General features: G+C 40.6%; 1 protein-coding gene across 2 annotated transcripts in view; it reads left to right on the top strand.

Moving 5' to 3' along the window:
• The window catches only part of sorcs3a (sortilin related VPS10 domain containing receptor 3a), a 240,046-nt gene that overhangs the window by 113,808 nt on the left and 103,904 nt on the right, over positions 1-22,334 (top strand). For both annotated transcript variants that reach the window (XM_063477027.1, XM_063477028.1), the window contains exons 3-4: positions 10,625-10,724; positions 17,597-17,755. In XM_063477027.1, coding sequence (XP_063333097.1) covers positions 10,625-10,724; positions 17,597-17,755 — 259 coding nt within the window. The remainder of the gene's footprint in view (positions 1-10,624; positions 10,725-17,596; positions 17,756-22,334) is intronic.

Raw genomic sequence — 22,334 nt, 5'->3', positions numbered from 1 at the left:
GAGATACTAACAAGCTTTTTTGGTCTCAGTGGGTTGATACACCTGCAGCATCAGCAGCAGAGTGATTTGGTTTTTGAGTACTTATGAGATAATGTTAAGTTCTGGGGTTATTATTAGTTCATCTTAGGTGAAGTTTAGTCTAGTTTATGTTATCGTCCATGTCTCCTTGTTTTTGAGTCTTTTTCTGTTTGTCACGTGTTATCTCCTCGTCTATGTAGGTTCCCCTTGTGTCTCTCTCCTCTGTGTCCCTCTCCCTGTATCTTTTGTCAAGCTTGCGACAAAATTTACATTGCAACAACAAACTCCACACATCCTCGACACATCCTTGGGCCATTTCAAAGTGGTTGCGATGCGCTCAAAGGCATTAAAGTAAGAGTCGACCTCACTTTCTCTGAAAGGCGGCACTAAAGCAATTTGCTTGCTTGCATCAAACTGATCAGAGGAGAATGAATCAGAAGGTTTACTCACAATTTTACTCACTGGGGTAGAGGTAACATTGCATTGTCTGGAGGGATCCAGCTCCATAGCCCTTATGCAAAGATGCATAAGCTCAACATCTTTGGCTTTAGCCTCAAGCTCCACCTCTTTCAGGGGAAGGGCGAGCCTGAGATCCTCTGTAACCAACCCTGGTAATTGTCCGGATGGGCCGTTTGGGACCTGAATGGCAGTAGGAGCCTCCGCCCCTGGTGTCATCCGTCCACTGGCAGCTTGTGGGATGGTTGCAGCAGCTTCTGCTCCCACATCCACCACCAAACCTCCAGTCGCATCAACCGGCCGAGGTTTCAACTTCGCAATTACCCCTTTATCCAACAGCTGTGCTGTCAGACACTGCTTAATTTCTGCCTTTTTAGCCTTCAAAGGCACACAAACATTAAACAAATTTGTGTGCCTTTGAATGCTAAAACAAATCTGCCTTTGTGCATTGATCCAACTTATCCATGGTGGGTTGCAAATCATCCACGTCAAAAGTCATTGCAGCTAGCTTACCCCCAACACTACAAGAAAACTGCCAACCAAAACCAGTAGGCAACCTACAAAACACAATGAGCAAAAAGAATGGCAAAAGAAAAGAGCGGACGAGCCCCCACTTTATGTTACGTCCCAGTCTAGGGGTACAGGAACGTAACATAAGAGTTAAAAAAGGAAGTGACCCCGCCCTGGGCCCCAAAACCATACACAGAAAAAACAATTTCTTAGTGAACGGTGGTTTATTTGTCTACACTGAAAATGAAGCTCCGGGGTGAACAAAGGCCAAAATAACAAACAAAATAAGCTAAGTCAGGAGAGGAGGTGCTATCTAAACCCTATGTGAAACAAAAGACAAACGCCACACCTAACTCCCTAACTGAAATAAACAGGAGAAAACAGTACAGGGAAAAATAATAAGGCAGCTCACCCCTTCTGTTTCAGTGCTATTTACAATGTGCTATTTAGAAGTGAAAACTAATGTACACACTATATACAAAGCTCGGTAAGTCATGAGAATCTCAAACATAAATGTCACAGGTTTTGGAAGCCAGGGTCAGGTCTGCTGCTGCTGTCAGTGGCTGCCCCAGCACAACTGCTGGTGAGGGATTTTGAAAAGAGCCACATGATCAGGGACCAATCAGCCGCCGTCAGCTTCTCCAATCAGGGACCTGCAGAGACTTAAAGACAGAGCACAACAAAAGTACACAGCCGGCCAAGGGCCGTAACAGTGTCCCAGTTCATGTCTCTCCATGTTTCCATGTTCAGTGTGTTTAATTTTGTTTCCGCAGGTGTTTCCACTTCCCTCGTTACCCTTCTGTGTATTTACATCCTTTGTCTCCCTCTGTCCAGTGTCAGGTTGTCAGGTTGTCTGTTTGTCTCGTGTCATGTACTTCAAGTCTCAGGATTATTTTCATGCTTTGGTTCAGGTTCAGGTTTCTCATCACAGTTTGTTTTTTGTTCGATATCATCCTTAATAAACAGCTCGGTTTTTGTTATACTTATTTTTGTTCTCCCGTGTCTGCTTTTGGGTTCACACCTCAAACACATCGGCCATCCCAACCGTGACATCATCATTAGGGAGTTGAAGGAATGGCTGTGATATCTTTGTTTGTCTTTTTGGGGGTTTCTGATTTACTTTGTTTTCATTTGCTGATTCTTCTTCTTCTGTCTCCATCTCATTCAATCCTTACCATCTCTGTCCATCACCCCAACCTTCTGCATGGCCTCCTTCACTACATCCATGAATCTTCTTTGTGGTCTTCCTCTTTCCCTCCTGCCCTGCAGCTCCATATTCAATATCCTTTGTCCAGTATATCGACTATCCCACCTCAGCCTTGTCTCTTGAATGTCATCTCCAAACCTGAGCTGTCCCTCTGATATACTAATTTCCAATATTGTCCATTCGGGTCACTCCCAATGAAAATTTTAACAGCTCTCGCCTCCTGTGCTTTTGTTAGTTTCACCGTTACCAATCCATGCATCATAGCGAGTCTCACTACCATCTTGTAAACCTTCCCTTTCACTCTAGCTGCTAACCTTCTGTCACAAATCACCCCTGACACTCGTCTCCACCCACCCCACCCTGCCTGCAGTCTTTTCTTCATCTCTCTTGTGCGGTGTCCTCTGTTTTCGATGGTTGGATCAAAGTGTTTAATCTCATTCACTGTCACTACCCCTGCTCTTTGTATCTTCACTGTTACAGGTCACCTATTAATAACTTTGTACCTTGTAGGATTTCAGAAATTACTGTGGTTTAGGTTATAACGCACCATTTCAACGCATCACACTGAAAAATTAAACTTAGCAAGTGCTTTTAAATGTAAAAGGGTAACAAGAGGTTAACAGCTTCATTAGACCACCAACCAATTGAAGCTTTATTCCACAGCTGCTCTAAATTAACAGTATTGATAATTAACACTTTTTGTATGTTTCTTTAATAGTTAATCCACCACAAGCTCTTTAATTAAAGATGGGTTTTTTTAATACTAAAATATATTTATTAAAATTCACTGTTTTAGAAAAAGGATGAAAAAAAGAGTAAAACACATTATTTGTTGATTAAGAGGCCAAATTACAGGTATTTCTTATTTCTGATCACTAAAATGAGTTTAAGTGGTGAACGTTTTATTTGATTAATTTTGACTTCTCAGAGAAGTCCAGTGTGCTGCCTAACAAATAATTCATAGTTTAAAATAAGTGTTTGATAAATTACTAAAACATTTGTGCTTTATTTATGGTGAATTGGGAGTTTAACAGCTGCCTTGCTTTGGCCATAAACACAGTATGTCACAGCATAAATGCAAAAGAGCATCTTTTTCTTAGTTTTGAGATGTGAGCACCTTTGAGAAAACAGCAATATTTGACTATTTTGAATAAGAACAGGCTTGAAAAGCCAAACACAGATGAAGAGACAATCTCTGTATTTGGTTTGTTCTCACAATACGCATGCTAGGCCCCTCTGGCCCAAGTACATTTGGATCTGCTTTCTCTTCTATTTACACACATCCTCTTGAAACACCCAGTGAGGTTCATGATTCTTTGCATTTTGTGGCTAAGTTACATTTGCAGTGACACGCTCCATCATCATCATCATTGAGGAAGCATCAGACTTTTGAGCTGGGGCTTGGATAGCGGTCACAATGCATGCCCACTTCTTTAAGTGGTCCGGTGCACAGGTTTCTTAACCGTGCAGAGGCCTGGCATGCAGTGGTCACACTACTCGGAAGAACTGGTCTTTACAGGTCAAACATGCGGAGGCATTTCCACTCCATACTGCTTGTACATAAGAATTACAGAACAGATCATCTAATAAATCTAAACCATGTTCAGCTAGCCCTCTTGTAGAAATGGGGGTTAATAATTGGAATTTCAGCTTTCCCAAATCTGCTCTGGCAACAGCTCTGTTTAGTTCTTTCCGTGGTCACCCAGAGTTCCCTTGATACTATCCAGAGAGTGAGCTTGTGTCGAGGACCTATGGCGAGAGCAGAATTGGCTTTGTCATGCCCCAAGAGTCTGTCCCTGGAACAAAAGACTGCAACAATTCAGACAATTGCAGCGGAAATGTCTGCGACTCATTCAGGCGTCTCTACCTCTGACCCTTCAGCACTGCATAGAACGCTTCGGTTCACCAGCGCCGAGAATGTTTTTCGAGCGCATCAGTCAGTGAGTGTTCCGAGTCTTCAGGCTTGATTTTGCTGCAGGGTTCTCTGCTGAGAAACCTTTTCCTATTTCTTGACTTTCTTGCTCTCTGAGGCTTCTGTGTCTCCGTTGGACTCATTTTCTGAGGATAACTGAGTTGTTGCCATTTGGGTTTGACAGTCACCTGATGATGCTTTTATGTTTAGACCCTTGATGAAAATTGATTTGGTGTTTTCAGTTCTTGCCGGGTCTCTTTGCTGTTGTATATGTGCATGCATACATTCACAAACAGATTGAACTTTATAGCAAGTAGCGCAATGTCAGGTTTACAAAGAGTCGGATAGTTTTTTGTTTTTTCCCTTGGAACTGCACTGCAGCAGACTTCTGTTTCCTTTAATTCCTGTATGCTTCAGGGTGATGTGCTTTGTTTGCACAAGCTTGAGAAACTAAGATGATTTGGTTGCAGTTTTCATCCTTCAGTCTCCACAGTCTTTGAAGTGCATGGCTTTTTTCTCTGTCTCCCCAGAGCATGGTCAACCGTGTTGTACACCAACGCTGAATTGTTCTGCTTTACTGGCAGCCATCTGGCAAAACCTCACAAACATTCCCTAATGCAATTTCTGTCTGCCTTTTATTCCAGTCATTTGATGTTCCCACACTGCGATCCTCAGCACTGCATCTCTTTTTATGGCTCTTTAAAAAAATGGAAGGACTTCACTTTGTGACCTCCACTTTGTGACTGATATAGAAGATTCCATTTCGGTATTTTCCAGGTTACATGTTTGCCTGGCATACTTAGAAAATCCCAGATTTTTTTTAAAGCTTTAAAGTATAGAGGCTGACAGAGGCCTTGAATATTGTGTAATCGATTATGCTCTCACCAGTATAGTAAGTCTGTTTAGTCAGACTTACAGAGAATCCTGCACTCAGGAGAGTCTGATGTAACATCCTGAGTCAAATCTGCCTTAATCTCCTTTACCGATAGTCACAAAAATATTCCAAGCTGCTATCTTTCACCACAGGCCTGAAACAGGCATTAATTCCACAGAAACTGCACGACTCAACAGAAATGGAAGCAGGTGGAAGAAAGAAACTTATATTGTGCTTCAAATTGAAAATTTGTTGAACATTCAAAATAGCAGCAGTAGGCAGTAGTTGTCTTTCTTTCCTGCATTCCCACTAGACACTGTCTCTGGGACTATGCCTCCTTTTTCTTTATTTTTCTTTTCTCATCTTACCGACAGGACGAAACAAGACGTACAAGCTTCTCGGTGGACAGAACCAACAAGGGAAGGGGAAACCAGATTAAAACAAGTGTCTATGAAAATCCAGAAGTTCAGATAAATATCATAATCACATTAATTATCTTCAGACCTTTACTGAACTCAAAAACTGGACACAGATTTCATAAAATGTCATTCTCTAGCCAATAAGAACGAAGTTGTTCAACCGAAAGAGAATTGGCAATTTCGAGTGTCTGTGGTCTTGTTACTGCTCACGGACCTCCATCAGCTCAGTCACTCGTGAAACAACAGGGATTGTGTTTATAGGATTGGGGGAAAAGGAAAATGTTCCTTTCAACCCATTTGCCCCCACTGTGTTCTCCATCTGATAACCTGCAATAACAACCTGTGATACAAAGCATCTGAACACGGCTGAAACTCGTGTAAGGTACCGCAGTGCCGGAGACTAATTGTTTTTAGGACACGGTGAAAGCAGCACCTCAGTGCTTGTACTTCAGTCAGTTCAATCAGTGAATGGAGCTTTGTAAATGTGCTTGTATAGTGCATGGTGGGTGGGGGTGGGGTGAGGACTGCCCTGTTACACCAAAGTTAGCACTGCTGATATTAACTTTTTTCCCCTTTAATCTGAAGTTACTACCATGAAATGTATCTACTTAACTAGTTATATGTATCTAAAGTTTCACCACCTCAGTGATAAAATACTCTTATACATTGAAGAATTTGTATCAACCATGTCTTACACCCCTATGAAAATTATTTTATTAAATAATATGATATAGTATGGTTAGCGTTAGCCAACTGAAACTCTTTTTTTAATGTTACATGGAGGCTGTGATTTACCTGAATGAAAAAAGAATTTCAATTTCTATACATAAAGGAGGCTCTTTTTTTCTGCATTGATACTAAATGCTTTTACTAGACATAAACAATGAGGTGCAGTATCTTGTAGCATACCTGGACAGGCTCTGTCTCTAAAAAAAAAATAAGCAAACGTTGTGGTATTTCACTAAATGTTCACCTTCCAATAGAGCTCAACTCCATGGCTACATCTGTGTTGCAAAAGGCAAATAGGGAGCAATGTGTCTCCTCAGATATGATCCTTTTAGGCTATCACTGTACAGGATGGCAGCTGGATTAATCTTGCTGTACAGATCTACTTTCATTATGACCATGCTGAAGGTGATATCTGAGCCAACGCTAGAGTGAAATCTATAAGATCCATCATTAATGGGTCATTTTTTCCTCAGTTCCATATGTACATACTCTACATCTATACAGCGCTGTGAAGATGCATTTGCACCTTTGCATCTTTGTCACACAAGTTTTAATTCAATTCAGTTCAGTTCATTTTTTTTTTATAAAGCACCAAATTACAACAACAACGATTTATATTGTAATGAAACAAAGAAGAACCCAACAATTACATGACTTCCTGTGAGCAAGCACTTGGCAATGGTGGGAAGGAAAAACTCCCTTTTGACAGAAGGAAACCTCTGGCAGAACCAGGCTCAGGGAGCTGGTTGGAGGGAGACATAATCAGTGTCATTAGGTCATGAAACCAATTTTAACGACAGACAAAGATAACCTGAGTAAACACAAAATGCAGTTGATGATTCTTTTATTGAGGGAAAAAAATATCCAAACCTCTTTATGAAAAGGATTTAACTCTTGTTAAATCATTAATTAACTGTGATTTGAAACATGTTTTTAGAAAGCTGACTGACTTAGAGGTGGACACGTTTGAATGGCAAGTGTAAGGTTTCACACAGAGATAAATCCCTGCATTCAGTTTATCTTTGCGTGATATCAAAATTTGAAATCAGTAACTGATGATCTGAATCATGTGTGACAAATATGCAGAAAAAAATCAGGCAGGGACAAACACTTGATCTAACATAGGCAGAAGAGGCTTCACATCTATGGAGAAATGAAATGTTCTCAGTGCTTTCAAGTAATAAATAAATTCATAAGTATTAAATACAAGCAGCCACTGAAGAGAATCTTAGACAATGTGGCTTTTAAGCCAGACCTCTATAGAAACAATATAAGTATTAGGTCTATTTTAGTGAAACAACACAATGCAGTAATTGATGTACTATGAAATGTAAGCATGGATATTCTCTCTGCATCACTGAGAATCCTTAAAAGTACAGCTCAGGTCAAATTGGACTTGTCAGTTCCTGAACACTTAATGTGATTAGAGGCGCAAGGACCGGCCAAATTTGGCTGAAAACACACTCTGAGCCTATAAGAAATACTTTCAGTTCGCCTTAATTTAATTGTAGAAAATGTGATTGTGCTTGTCAAATCACAGCTTTAACTTGACCTCAGCTGAAGTGGCAGGCAGAACTTGCAAACTTAATTTAACTAAAATACAAAATAAATAAATAAATAAATAAATAAATAACTCTTCTCTGTATGTGTTATCTCCTAGACCCCTGCAAAAGATTCACCAAGGTAATCTTGATGGCAGGGCCATTCGATTTAATGAATTAGGCAGTATGCAGACTTTTCATGAAAGGTGGTTCTAATGAGTATATTTTGTGTGTACATAGTAAAAAGCATGTGCCTTTAATTTGTTATGACACATCTTAAGAGCATTAAATGAGGATAAAAAAAAATTCTCCTTTTCAGATGCGTTTGCTTCCAACTTTGTTAACATGTTACTGCCACTACATTTCAATAACGCAGCAGGAGCGTATAAAACCATCCACCTGTTCATTTGCATGAGTGGGATACAAACAAGTCAGGGGGCCTTGCAATCAACACATTGCTCAGTGGCCCTATCAGCGGTGAGAAACTGCACAAGGTATATTTAACTACAGAAAACGGAACATCTCAGTGCATTTGTCGCTGAAACTGGGTTTTGTCCCAGCTTCAACAGCAGTAAGATACATTTTCTAACATTTTAGGAAACTTGTGAAACCAGCATATGTCAGATGTTCGGCAGATTTTTGCAGTTTGTGAAAATCTGAGAAGTGCTGCATTAAAAAGTTTTAACCAAAGCGACACATTTTTGGTACCTGACGCTATCTGGTTGCTAGAAAGCCTCAAATAGTTCACTAATCAAGTCAAAAGTCAAAAGTCATTCAGGTCTGAGCAGGCTTCAGGTTCGTGTAGGTCAGGGGTTTCCAACTCCAGGCCTCAAGGACCTGCAGGTTTTAGATGTGTCCTTGATCCAACACAGCTGATTTAAATGGCTAAATGACCTCCTGTCTTGAAGTCCTCCAGGGGTCTGGTAATGAACAAATCATTTGATTCAGGTGTGTTGACCCAGGGTGAGATCTAAAACCTGCAGACACCGGTCCTTGAAGTCTGGAATTGGACACCCCTGGTGTAGTTAAACAGGCCATGTGGAGATCAAATGATGTATTTTTCTTTAGTCTTTCTTGGCTTGCTGGTTTGTTGAAGTGTTGAAAGAGATATATTTTATTTGCCATCTGCATATCATGGCTACAGTGAAAACCCCCAGGAGTTGGTCATTAGCATGCAGTAGAACAGGGGTGTCCAACTCCAGTCCTCGAGAGCTACTGTCCTGCAGCTTTTAGATGCATCCCTACTCCAACACAGCTGAATCAAATGGTTGGATTACCTCTTCACAGCATGCCATCAAGTTTGGCAAAGGCCTGATAACAAGCCATTCATTTGATTCAGGTGTGTTGGAACAAGGATGCGTCTAAAAGCTGCAGGATGGTAGCTCTCGAGGACTGGAGTTGGACACCCCTGCAGTAGAACATGAAAGGATGGAGACCCTGATTAAGACTTAAAGACCTAAATACTCTCACAAGGTCTCAGTGAGGACAAATTCTAGTATCCTTCTTTACAGAAAGCAGCTGGATTACAGTTTTTCCCTTTTAGGATATAGTATAGAGTAACAATTGGGCCTTCCTGTAGTCTGGACTCTAAAGTGCTGTCAAGTTGGAAACACTGTGCTGCTGTATCCCTATTTACATTTCCCATTTATGAACTGGTCTAAAAAGTACGATGTGTGTAGCTTTCTTTTGTCATCCTGTATAATAATCAGCTTATTTTCCTTTCATAATAATTAGCCTTCTTGTACAGAGTGTGAGTCATTTGGGAGGTCACAGCTAATCATGATCTGACTTTCCCCTGTTGGCTCGTCAAAGATATTATCAACTTGCATTTAAGAAGTCCAAGCATTGAGATGACATGATGATGATGATGATGATGATGATGATGATGATTGCATGCCTGGTGTGCGCTTATACATCATACCAAGACCAGCGTGCTGCATGTTTTAACGTTACTTATGCATTCTCCTCTCATGAGTCTCCGATGGTGAAATACAGAGGCTAAGCACATAGGCTCACAGCTCACGCTCCAAATCAGGATCATTCTCAGTGCAACACTTCTCCCCACACCTCACCTTAATATGCTGTGGAAACGACGCTGTCCGTCTGACTCATTATTGTGCTTTGTAATCATAGCAACTGCTGTGACTCTCAGGCATTCTGAGATGAATTAGAATGAGAGACATCTCTTTGCAATTTCCTTGAAAGCCCGTTCCCGCTGAAGGAACACAAGCTGGACTACAAAAGGAAAGAATCTGGAAATAGGTATCATCTTCACTTTCCACATGACAACTTGAAGTAGACTGCAAATCCAAACGGGAGATATGCCACAGAGGTGTGTGGGTGCTCCTTTCCCCACAGAGAGAAATCCGGGGTGTATGAATATAGCTCCCACGAAAAAAAAAAGAAAAAGCCAGAACAGGGCTGTAAAAGCTGTAATATGCTACTTGAAGGCAGATTTGGTAGTTACTAGTGATGATGGATTCATGTGGAGTTTCTAGGGACTAGGCTGGCTAACAGGCTCATTCCCACTGTTAAATTATTAAAGCTGGAGGGTTCAGGAACATCCACATGTTTTTGCACTCGTCATATTTTATTTCATAGTAGTCATCAGGAGAGAATTAATTATTTACAGTGCCAGGTCCCTAGACGTTTTTGAATGGTTCATTTTCGTTGGCAGCTATAGATGATTGGTTAACCTTCTCTTGTTCTATTGCCAGAGGTTTCGGTCCAGCACAGAGCAGCTATATAGAGTGCCGTACCGGCCTTTATCCTGTATGTTGTGTTACCATTGCGTGTGATATCGCATTCTTTTTCATCACTTGCAAATAAAATTTATTTGACACAAATTGCTCAATGTCCCAGGAATCCTTCATCTGTTTGTTTACTCACGCATTCAAATTTTCAGTGGGGTTATCCACAGCAGTGTTTTCACGCTTCCGACGGCTTTTTCTCTTTCAGATCCACCGATTACGGCTCCACATATGAGAGAATGAATGACAAAGTTGGATCCAAGACTGTCCTAAGTTACTTATACGTCTGTCCGTCTAACAAGAGAAAGGTGAGATGTTCATTTATCACAAAAAGTTGCATTGGTGGAAATGCTTTGACATGTTTTCCTTTAATGAATTGGGTATGATTACATTTGCACAGGCCTAATTCCATCAGTACAACATGAGTCATGTCATACTCATCAGTCTGCTCTCCTGAGAGCCTTCTTTTCAGAGAAAACCATTTCTGTTCACCAAACAACTCTAGTAATGTCTATTTTGCCCGTTTTAATTTGGTTTCAGCTCACTGTCAGTGGAACTTAAGAGAAATTTTAGTAAGAACATCTTAATTGGCACGATTACTTTATTTCTTGGTTTGGCTTTTGTTTTCAAAGCACATATTTTAGGAAAAGCCAATAAGAAAAGGGCACTGAGACTCAAAGATGATTTATTTAGAACAAATATGAAATTCAGACTTTTTCATCACTACAACGCAAAACTCTGAATAAATAAACTATCAAATCCTTTACTCCCATGAAGAAATATCATGTTTATATTGACACTAGTTAAAATATGTATTATGATTTCTATAACTACAACTACAATATCCCAGTTGTTGCACTCATATTTACTGTAGATTTAAGTACCTGACTGCAGCTTAGAGACTGATGTAGAACTGAGACCACCGAGCTGTGTGTGTTGTGCACTTTGTTAAATAAGCTGATCTGCAGGGAATTTAAACACATCATGGTCACATTTTGAATCTAACCGGATGATAATTTATTGCTTAACAGCTTAACGTGCAGGTCGCCTGAAGACTGTCCAGGACCTGTTTAGACCTGGTAGGGTTAGGGCCATATCTACCGCTATTTGGCAAACCCAAATGGGAATATTATAACAGAAGAACTTTGAGGAGATGCAATCTGAAAGGTACCATCATAATTGGTTGTATGATGGATGTTTGGAGGTTAAAAATCTGTATTGAACTTGACAAATCATAGTTTTAAGTGAATCAGCTCATTTTGAGGCAGAAAGTCTTGAGGTTTATTGACAGAGACAGAATACAGACAGAACAGGTCTGTTTGGTAAATGAAAACAGTATTTATCTTTGGAGCAGCTGCCTGGTTTATATGACATAACTCTGTGGCTTTTACAGATAGGATTAAATCAGTGCTTGTTGCTAAATGCTGTGTTTACAAGTTGAGGTATTAAATAGAATACTAGGTAACAGGTTATTCGAATGGCATCTCAAATTGAAAATCTTATGTGAGTTTGCGTGTGGATAAAATAGTTTCCTAACTAATATACAGACTATGTACAGTGAGTCCTTGCTCTATAAGAATATTTCTTATAATATTTTAAGAATTTCAAGCCCCCAAAAAACAAACCCATGACCACTGCCAGCTGCCAACCATCTGCCAATGTTTTTAATTTGCCAGAGAGTTCTGTCAATTATTGATTTTTATTGTTTTCTGATAATCTACGAATTTGTTTTTCTATCCATCTGTCTAACTCCAGCTAAAATGAAATGTGCTAATTAATACCCAATCATTTAGGGTTTTGGTCATTGTTCTATCTTTAGGGTTACAGGTCATGTCTGTCAAACAGGAGGGATTTTAAATCCCTACACTTTTATATTGAGATCCAAAACCTTTAGCATCAGGCTGCAACTCTGATATTCCCTCATGTGTTGAACATCATGCATCTGGTGCTCCAAGCAGAAATTTGATAGGCAAGTGGAATCGTAGCCAAGAGTGTGCTCCAAGCAGCAAAGCTACAGAGTCTACTCTTCAACCTGAAGCCTAAAGGGAACCAGAGCTGTTTCTGAATCCATGTGTTTTCAGTCAATTTACAGTATTCTGTACGTAAATGTATATCGACCCAGCTCTCTCGGGCACGACGCGGCAACTATCGTATGCATATGGCAAAAATAAAGTTTGAAAGCAGTAAGATGATCTGTTTATCTGGTATTTATGGCCGGGGACAATAATGCTGTTTACGTGGAGCTCGACGGGCTGTTAGTTGGAATAACAAGTCACTCTTTGGAGTCGCGGTTTAGCATGAGCAAGCACAAAAGCAAATCCATTAATCCGTCAGTAACTTCTAACTGCAACATTAGACAGATAGTTAAAGTATGTATTATGTGAGTGATTATTTTGTTTATTATTGTTAATAGTATTGTACAAGAGTCCTACTGCCTTTTTGCAACTGTTACAGTATGAAGAATAACATTTTAGATTATTTTTCATCTAAGATGTGAAATTCAAAGTAAAGACATCAACAGAAAGTGTGGTTCAATTATGTAAGGTCTCTTTTACATAGGCTGTCTAATGATTATGCATGTAGAACTTCACATAGAACTGAATTTTATCTAAAGAGCATCAATGCACTATCATCACTAGTCATCTGAAGGTACTTTATATTATAAGGTAAATATTATAAGTCAGCTGTTTGCTGGTGGGCTGCCTCCTGCAGCTGAGAACATTGTTAAGAACGTTAAACCTAAACAGGAAGGGTTTGGCCTTAATAACAGTCATAATAATACTGACTTTAGAATTCAAAGGTTGCACGTCGAGTTGAGAACTCTCTGTAGGTTTCACACTGTCACAGTGTTTATATGTTAGATCAGTTGTCGCTATAAAATATTCACAAAGGCTTCTTTAAACGCCATCAAGGACCACCGAGACCGTAGAATTGAAAAATCTTTCTTTAAAACATTTAAACAGTCAATTCAAAGTAAGTTTAGTCAGAACTGAGATTTTCCCAACAATATGATTACGTATCCTTGGAAACAATCCTTTTGTCTACATTGGCCTACTTGGTTAGACTCACGTACGGCACAAACTGACTTACGGAAACCAAAGCGTGACTACAGGCTTTGTGGAGAACGTGCTTATTGTTGTGGAGGTGCTCGGGCTCATCAGCCTCACTTTGCCAGGGCCGAGCCAAGGTACTGACCCTGAATACGTTTGCGTGCCATGGGAGTTAATAGGCTCTCCAAGACTGTTGAGCTAAACCACGTTAAGGTGAGGAACAGATCATAGCCGATGCTGATTGCTCCTCATGACTCACTCCTCCTCCCTCTTTTTATGTGGAGAAAATTTAATTCCACATCAAGGGCATAGCAGAAACGTAGTCCCTCAGGTTCTCTCTCTCTCAGGTTGCTGATGTGACACACTTTGTGTTATTCGGCTTATGTGAGAAAAAGAAAAAATAACACGTGTACTCGTGTAAACAACTGCTATTAGTCATTGTTTTTTTTAATGCACGTTTGTAACGGCGTACGTTGGCCAAAATCTAGCAATAATCCAAATGTTTTCCCAGTTTCCGTTCTGCCTGTGGGCTGATTGCCTCTTCGACCTCATCTATGGCCTAATTATTTTGGTTTACTGTTGTGCATGTATGAAAGTTTGCCTGAACACTTGCTTTATTTATCTTTTGCCTCTTGCATCCGAGTCGTCGTGTTTAATGTCTGCCCGTGTTCTATAAAAAGAGCCGTCTGGGTGCCCAATCAGTCACTGTAAGATACAATCGTCTGCTGCTCTCTGAGATATTCCTTCTACCACAATAAAGGCGCCATTATATGTTAACTGCTTTTGTTTTTTTCTTTTGTGCTTACATTGTTTTAGAAATAAGGTGAAGCTGTGACCTTTTACAAAGTCACATTATAGATTTGAATGATGGTAATGACATTTAGTGCAGATCGCCGAAATTGACAGCTGCCATGAATCTTCTTGGCTGTATTCTGATGCTCACCATGTGCTAAATCCTTGATCGAACGGCTCATGGATTACGTTAAATTAAAAATAAGGACATGCACTGTTAAAATGCCATTGAGGAAGCGAGACAGTGAAAACATGATAGCTAAATGTTGGCGATTAAGTCCTGATCCATGCTTAATGAGCATACTGCTGCGACAACTGTGTTAAACCCTCCCGTCAAAGAAAGACTAAGCTCAATTGATCTGGCGTGATGCGATTCATTTGCTGCAGAGAGTCTCTTTTCCTCCCTCTCTGATCCATACCTCCACATCTCATCATCCGACAGCTGCTGGCTTCCGTCTTGGTGCCGTAGCCCATGCACAGCTCAACGGCAGGCTGATAAAACACAAAGGTTATCCCTCCGACCTTTATCGATTTCGTTTTGTTACCCTCCTCACTCGCCCACTTCCTCACCGAGGCCGAGTGGATGCTGTGAGGGAAATCTTAATCACCTCTCGCTAATGCTATCGGTCACTGTGGATTTTGGAAGTGAATAATTATTGTTTGAGGCTGATTGTTTTAGTAGGCAGGAGAGAAATTGGCTGCTGTTCCATTTCCCGCCTTTGTATTGGCTTTGAATTGGTTCTGGGTTCTTTCTAATTGCAGAGGCGACAGACAGAAAGGGCTTGTTACGATAATGTCTGAGGTTGGGAAGTAATGTGGTTGTTTTTGCACTTACAAGGTGTAATAGTGAGTAATAGAAATGTGAAAATGCTTTCTGCGACCGGTTCCCGATAAAATGAGAGGCCCGTCGTGAGCCTCTCTGAATCAAGGCTACAGGAAAGATGACCTAAAATGCTGCAATTGAAAGCTATAGTTGTAGCAAGAATACGTGACGCTCGTCGCTCAGTTCAAAGCTCGAACTAAACGAGGGTAGATTTTTGTATGAGACATACAATATGTTCAGACAGGCTTTTCTTTCCTTTAACTGAAAGTCCTGACAGGTGACTGAAAATGTAAAACAGACTCTGCTGCTCACAGCAACATGATGAAATATGATTACTGCTTAAAAACTGTAAATTACATCCGACAAGCCCCAAAGACTGTTGCAGATATCAGGAGGCCTTGGCATTAGACAGTGACAGGTAATGAATGGCAAGATTGGCGAGCCCGGGCCAATGAGAAACCCAGATTGAGAAAGTGCTGCCTGTTTATTGGTGCTTAATGAAAAACAATTTATCTAAATCACCACCGGGGAGGGTTCCTGGTTAAAGCTCTGGAAAGAAGGCTAGCATTTCTGTCAGTGACAAATGTGCTGTTGTTTTTCCAATTCAAATGGAATTGACGAGAGAAAACTGCCGTTTGGGCTGTGAGCGCCATTGCTACCCACCGTTCCACCACACAATTATACTGGAGGTGTGGGCGTTGTAGTTTAAGCCAGATAATAGACTAAACACTGAGAGAGAAACATTCAGAGCTGCACTACCTTATGTTTCAATTCTAACGAGAAACACGGTAGATTGGTTTCAAGCTCATTTTTCCTTTTTATTTTTTACTTTTGTGGAGCACAGATTGGCCTATTAACCCCATTTCCAGCTGCAACACGGGGCAGCTTTCAGAACCAGGTGACCAACAGGACCAATAAGCAATTAGCTGAGAGGCTATGTAAGCAGAAGAGCTAGCAGTCAGGCAAACAGTGTTTTCATCAGGATTTGGTAAGAAAAATAAGATGGGTCTTACCAGTTCAATTTTACTGTGTGGGTGTTAACGAATTAGCAGCTGTTTCTTAAAGGTGAGCTATAAAACATTTACTCCAAACTGTTCGGTCGAGAAATAATAAATATTACAAAGACTTGCATGCTGCTTTACATATTAGCAGCATGCTTCGCAGCCAAGCAAACAGTATTAACATTAAAAATCAGCTGCACAATATTTTCTTCATCTTCATTGTACTGTTGAAACACCCCCGATACCTGTGTGAATGCTTTCAGTGGGTCCCGTGGGTTACAGAATGATGCCTCAGACCCCACAGGCTCTTTGTTTTCATGGGAGCACTGTTGCCATCAGCACAGTAATGTTTAGGTGGGCTGTACGTATCAAATTAGCAATCCACACCAATGCAAAAACCCAGATTTCCCAGCAGAACTCTGCATGGTGTTAATGTTATGGCTGTTAGAGCATCCACACCTATCCTGTGATGAAGTGTGTATTGATCAAGATTCTAAGATAAAGATTAGTTACCCTAAAAGTGAAGCATACAACAAAACACCTTTATTTATTTATTTATTTATTTATTTATTTATTTATTTATTTGTGTGGAATCATTTAAATCCCTGTTTATATAAAAGTAAACCAAACTGATAATGGATTCATTTCAGATTCTATGAGTCAAAATAGTACCATCCCTTTTAAATGCTACATCTATGCTAACACCTTTTTATTCAAGGAGGAATTCCTGTGAACATTTTATCTGCTCCCACAAAGACTCCAAATGTCATTAGCTGAAAGAAATATGCATTGTGGAATCCCTGTTCTTATTGAATACTGTAATAACTGTGATAGCTCTGGTAGAAATATTCCAAGCATGAAATTAGGGCTTCTACTACTGTGGAGCTGTTAAATTTGAAATTAGAGTTTTATTGGAAGGAAAAATGACATGCTAAAGCACCGACTGATAACCAAAATAACACACTGTATGTGCAGATTTATGCATGGCTGCTCAATCACTTGTTTCTACGGCACTTAATTGCAGCTAGACCACAAGTGGCGTCACCTTACTGTAATCTATTTGGACAAGTCATTCTAATGATCAATTTTTCTGATGCCACCTACGTGCTCGAATGTGGTTGTGTTTTGGTTTAGATGCCACTTCCCTCTTTGCTGCTGCGAGCAACCTTCTATTTTGGAACGAGACGATGAAAATGCCGAGGCGCCGCCTCAGAAAACCTGCAGAACTATGGCAACGCAAGTGCAACAGTCACAGTCAAGAAATGAAGCTGGAAATATTCCAGAGCTGTTTGCCAAGCATAAGCCTGACGTGTGCCAAAATGCCGAGTCTATTCTGCTGACACTAACGTCTCTCTTCCACCTCCTCTCATCTCCCCATCTTTCCACCTCTTTGCACAAAATTTGCCCTTTAAATCCTTTCTTCTCCCATCTTCAAAAATGCACACCTTTATCCTTCACGTGTGTGCACGCCCTCCTCCTCATCCTTTTCCCTTTCTCCCCCTCCCCACTCTCAGATTATGGTGTTGACAGATCCGGAGTTTGAGAGCAGCGTACTCATCAGCACTGATGAGGGAGCCAGTTACCAGAAGTACCGCCTCAATTTCTACGTCCTGAGCCTTTTATTCCACCCCACTGAAGAGGACTGGGCCTTAGCTTACAGTCACGACCAGAAGGTGAGATCATTGTCATCTTTTTTCTGTCCTCACCTGTAATTAGCTCTTTGCTCCTTACTTGCAACCTTTTGTGCTGCTCACATAGCATACTGTAGGTTTTTCAATTTAGCTAATTACCTGATGGCAAGGCTTTTACTCACTGGATGAATGTAATTTAAAATTATTTAGCTAGAATTAAGTGTGAGGCCTTTCTTTGAGACACACTATTATTACAAGCCCTCTATTTCTATATCCGCCCTTTAATATGTTAATATTGTCACAATCCCCTTTGTTTAATTGTAAGCTAAACATATTGATTGTTTCGCATGAAAGCTCTTCAGTAGTAGCAGTAACGGTGCACAGGTGATGACTCACAGCTAAAAAATCTCCACTCTCAACTTTTGTTGAACTGAATTGTTAAATTCTCCCCATTACTAACTAACCCTTCATGTAACATGTGCCACAATCAATACAAGCACAGATATCCTTTGCCATCTATTTCACACTACCCCCAAATCACTGTAAAGGCTCGGATTGTGAAGTGTGTGTGACAGCAAATTCATATTTGCTGAAAGCGCTTGTAAGAAAACTAACAAACATGTTGTAATTTTTCCATCCATCCATTCGCTTCCGCTTATCCTTTTCAGGGTCGCGGGGGGCGCTGGAGCCTATCCCAGCTATCATAGGGCGAGAGGCAGGGTACGCCCTGGACAGGTCGCCAGTCTGTCGCAGGGCTAACATACAGGGACAGACAACCATTCGCACTCACATTCACTCGCACATTTACACCTAGTGGCAATGTTGTAATTTTTAATTATGATAATAAATTTTCTTTTTTATCTTTATTTTCTTCATGAAAATAATCAAACCAATTCTATAACGAGCAGCAGAGCGACGCCACCTGTTGGTTAGAGTCCCACATCAAGTGTTTTTGCCTCAGTGTCTCTCATTCAGCATCAACATCTGTTTCCAAGACAACATAACTACCATATGAACTAATCAAATAGTCGGGTGAAGTCTGGGATCTACATCTGCAAAATTGGTCATTTATCATTTAAAAATGTGTATTTATGACGCTAATCAAGTATATTGTGTTTCTCACACTTTTCATGTATCTTGACTAGCTAGCTAGATCGCAGTCATGAAAAAAAAAAAATGTGTGCCTATCTTTATCAGATTGTATAAGCAAACCATATGAAACAGGTATATGAAAACTGTCTTCCATTAGCCACAGCCACGTGGTGAACGTGGCCATACTGTTTTGTATATAAGGAATTTATATCATGAAACAGTAAATTCATTATGGAGGTTTTTAGAGAACAAGAAAAACAATTTTGGTCGTATTTTAGGCTGAACCTCAATCAGGAAACAGCCCCAGTAGGAGAGCCTAAAAATGATTCTCAGCCTGAAATGATTCTCTTTTCCTACCCCAGTCTTCATCATGGTGTCACCTTCACTGAGCTTTGTCACACAGTATGTAGCTCAGCACAGCTTCTTCACACAGAGCTCCAAGATTGTGCACAGGAAACAGCTGCCATTAAGGTCAGTGACGCTGACCTGAGAGCCAAAACGATCGCCCTGTAGGACGGGACTTGGTGCAGGAAGGTGGTGGCTGCACCAGGCCGCTCAACAACTAATCTTTATAAAGCACGCTGCAGGACTCAATGTCAAGCTGAAGTACAACTAACAAAAAAGTTAAAAAAAAAAAAAAAAAGGTGATTAAATGAAATGGTTGAATAACTTCAAACTATCCAGCCAAGCTGACTTTAGCCTTGGATGATTTTGAATTAGGTGGAAATTTAATTACCAAATCTGTCCTTTTATATCTTTAATATAAAACATCTGTTATATGTATGAGCAGTAGCGGTTTTAGATACGGGCAACACGGGCGGTTGCCCGGGGCGGCATCGTGGTGGGGGGCGGCATCACGGGCATCGGCAAAAAAAAAAAAAATGCTCGTACTCATGCTGCCCCGACATCATGCCAGCGCATATTGGGAATGGCATAGAAAACCGATCGGTGCCTATCGCCCATTTGCTGGGAGTAAGGGCGCCCTCCGTTTGCGAGGTGTGCCTGCTGCTTGCGGCACAGGGAGGAGAGGGCGGGGCGGCGGGGGATTCTCTGGGTGGCTGGAGCAGCGTCTAATAACCAACTCGCAAAATAAAACATAATAAAAACAAACCAACAAACAGGAAAACAGCAGACATCATGATACAGACTTATAATTTGCACCGATGTTTTTTCAAAATTCTATACGCGAAAAGTGAGCGCGAGAGCCCTCGGTGCGCCTGCGCGCTGCTGAAGTCAAAGTAAACTTTATTGTCATCTCCGCTACATACAGTCCAGTATATAGAGAGACGAGACGACGAGGCTCCAGTTACAGCAGTGCAAGTAAACGATCAATAAATATAAGAAGAGTAAGAAAATAAATATACACTTTAGGACCAGGGGTAAAGGGATCAATAACAATTTAAAATGTATATTTTATATTTTGTTGATTTAAAGTCTCACACACAACCCGTTTTTAAAGTTTAAAAAAAAGAGAAAGAAGAGGAGTGTAGCGACTTCCACAGTCGCTAGAGGCCGGGGATGGAGCCTGCCTATTTGCCTGACGCGCTGTCAACTGTACGCAATAATGCGAGAGGTGGAATTGCTTGCTTGTTTATTAAAGTGCTTGAAAAGTTTACAGAGCAATGTGATCGGCTCGCGATTCAAACTCTTAAAACATCACAGCTCTAATGCAACAAGGGGAAACTCGTTGTGCTGCGGTCAACAAAAACTACGGCTACCCAGCCCTCCTCTCTGTCAAAATCAAACCAGTGAAAGACAGACTGACAACGTCCTCTTAATGTCACCGCTAGCACCCACGTGACTCCCGTTACACATCACCATAGCAACCAAACAAATGAAAACCCAGTGATCATTAAAATTCAATACATTTAATTATGGCTCCTACAAGGAGAAACGAGCAAAAGATACAGGTAAGCAGATGTGTCATTGGATAATGGCAGGTCACGTATCCTAAAACATTAAGAATCAGAATACTTTCTTAATCCCTAAGGAAATTATGTGGGTTACAGTTCCTCCAAGAAGAAATGGTAAAAATAGTAACAGTAAGAGACTAAACTCCAAACAATATATACAATATTATAATATTAATTAGTCAATTGTTGATTTGTCCTGTTCTCATTGTATGACGAATTATGATGTCTGTTTGGTAGCCGTTTGCATACTATGCATGCTCTCTCTCTCTTCATATATAGGGTCATATATGTGTGTGTGCGTGCGTGTGTGTGTGTTTGGGGGGGGGGGGGGGGGGGCGCGCCAGAGGGCGTGTTCGCCCGGGGCGCCAAACAGGCTAGGACCGCCACTGTGTATGAGCGTCACAAACCCTAGCTGGGCCTTTTGAGTTTCTAGGACCAATGAGATAATCTGCATCCATCTGTCCCTCCACAGTCCACGAGAATCACTTCTCCTTATAGAGTTGTAGTGAAACTTACACTCACCTAACAGGTCTCCACCCAGATTGTGACAATCTAAAGTAAATTTTACATCCGCTTTAATTTTAGGCGCTCTCTGTTTGGTGTCTTTATGGTTTCTTTGTACTTAAGTTGTTGTTAGTTGTAGTTACATGTTTCTTAGTTCTTGTTAAATTTTGCTTTGCATTTCCTCCTGTGATTCCTCTGTTTGGTATTCATTTCCTGTTTTGTTTTGGTAGTTCGTCGTTTCCTGTGTCTCGCACTGCTCTTTACTTCCCCTCATTTCTAATGCACTTTGATCGACTTCACCTGTGTGATTACTCTCACATGTGTCTTCTGTCCCTCCTGCTTCTGCTTCACTGATTACCTCACACGTGTATAAATAGCCCAGCCCTTCCTCTGAGTCTCCGTCTTTGTATCATCTTCTTGGAGTTTTGGGTTTCATTTCCTTTCTGTTGTGGACCTTTTGTACTTTGGACTTCATCAACTCAAATGAGAGGTTTGTTCTCAGTTTCTTAAGCCTGTATTTAGTTTACACTCCAATACATGATAGTAACATAAAGAGAAAGTGAACAAATACTCCCCCAGCTGATTACATAATAATCCAAAACCTCAACATTTTAATTTCAAGTATAGTATGTTTTTTTTTGTTTTGTTTTACCCCCAAGTGTGATGCTGTTTGTTTCTAAAATTAGAGCTCTGGATGCATTAAACATTAAGAGTTACTGTCCCATAGCTTATTAAAGGAGACGTGGAAACTGATCTACCAATAAAGTGAAATGAGATTTTTTTGATTGAATACATATTCTGTAAGTGTGTTAGAACCAAGCTTGAACCCTCCAGCTAAGCAGGGTGCTCATCAGGAGCAGCAGGTTTATTAAGATAAACTGGATATTTTTTGGCTTATATCAAAATAAAGGCTAATAACTAAATGTCATGAACCAGAGGTTCACCCAAAGAAAGGACCCAAATGCAGACGCCAAACACACGCAAAGTAACTATTTACAAGGATATTTATTTTGGAATAACAGAATACGAAGCGGACAAAGACTTAAGTAAATAATAGCCACGGAGGATCAGTGACTGGGACTGAGAGGGATTGTCCTAGCGAGTCAGGTTGC

This window comes from Pelmatolapia mariae, linkage group LG6 (assembly GCF_036321145.2).
Source record: "Pelmatolapia mariae isolate MD_Pm_ZW linkage group LG6, Pm_UMD_F_2, whole genome shotgun sequence".
NCBI lineage: Eukaryota > Metazoa > Chordata > Actinopteri > Cichliformes > Cichlidae > Pelmatolapia > Pelmatolapia mariae.
Note: the sequence above shows the minus strand (reverse complement) of the source record. Positions and strands in the feature narration are given on the sequence as shown.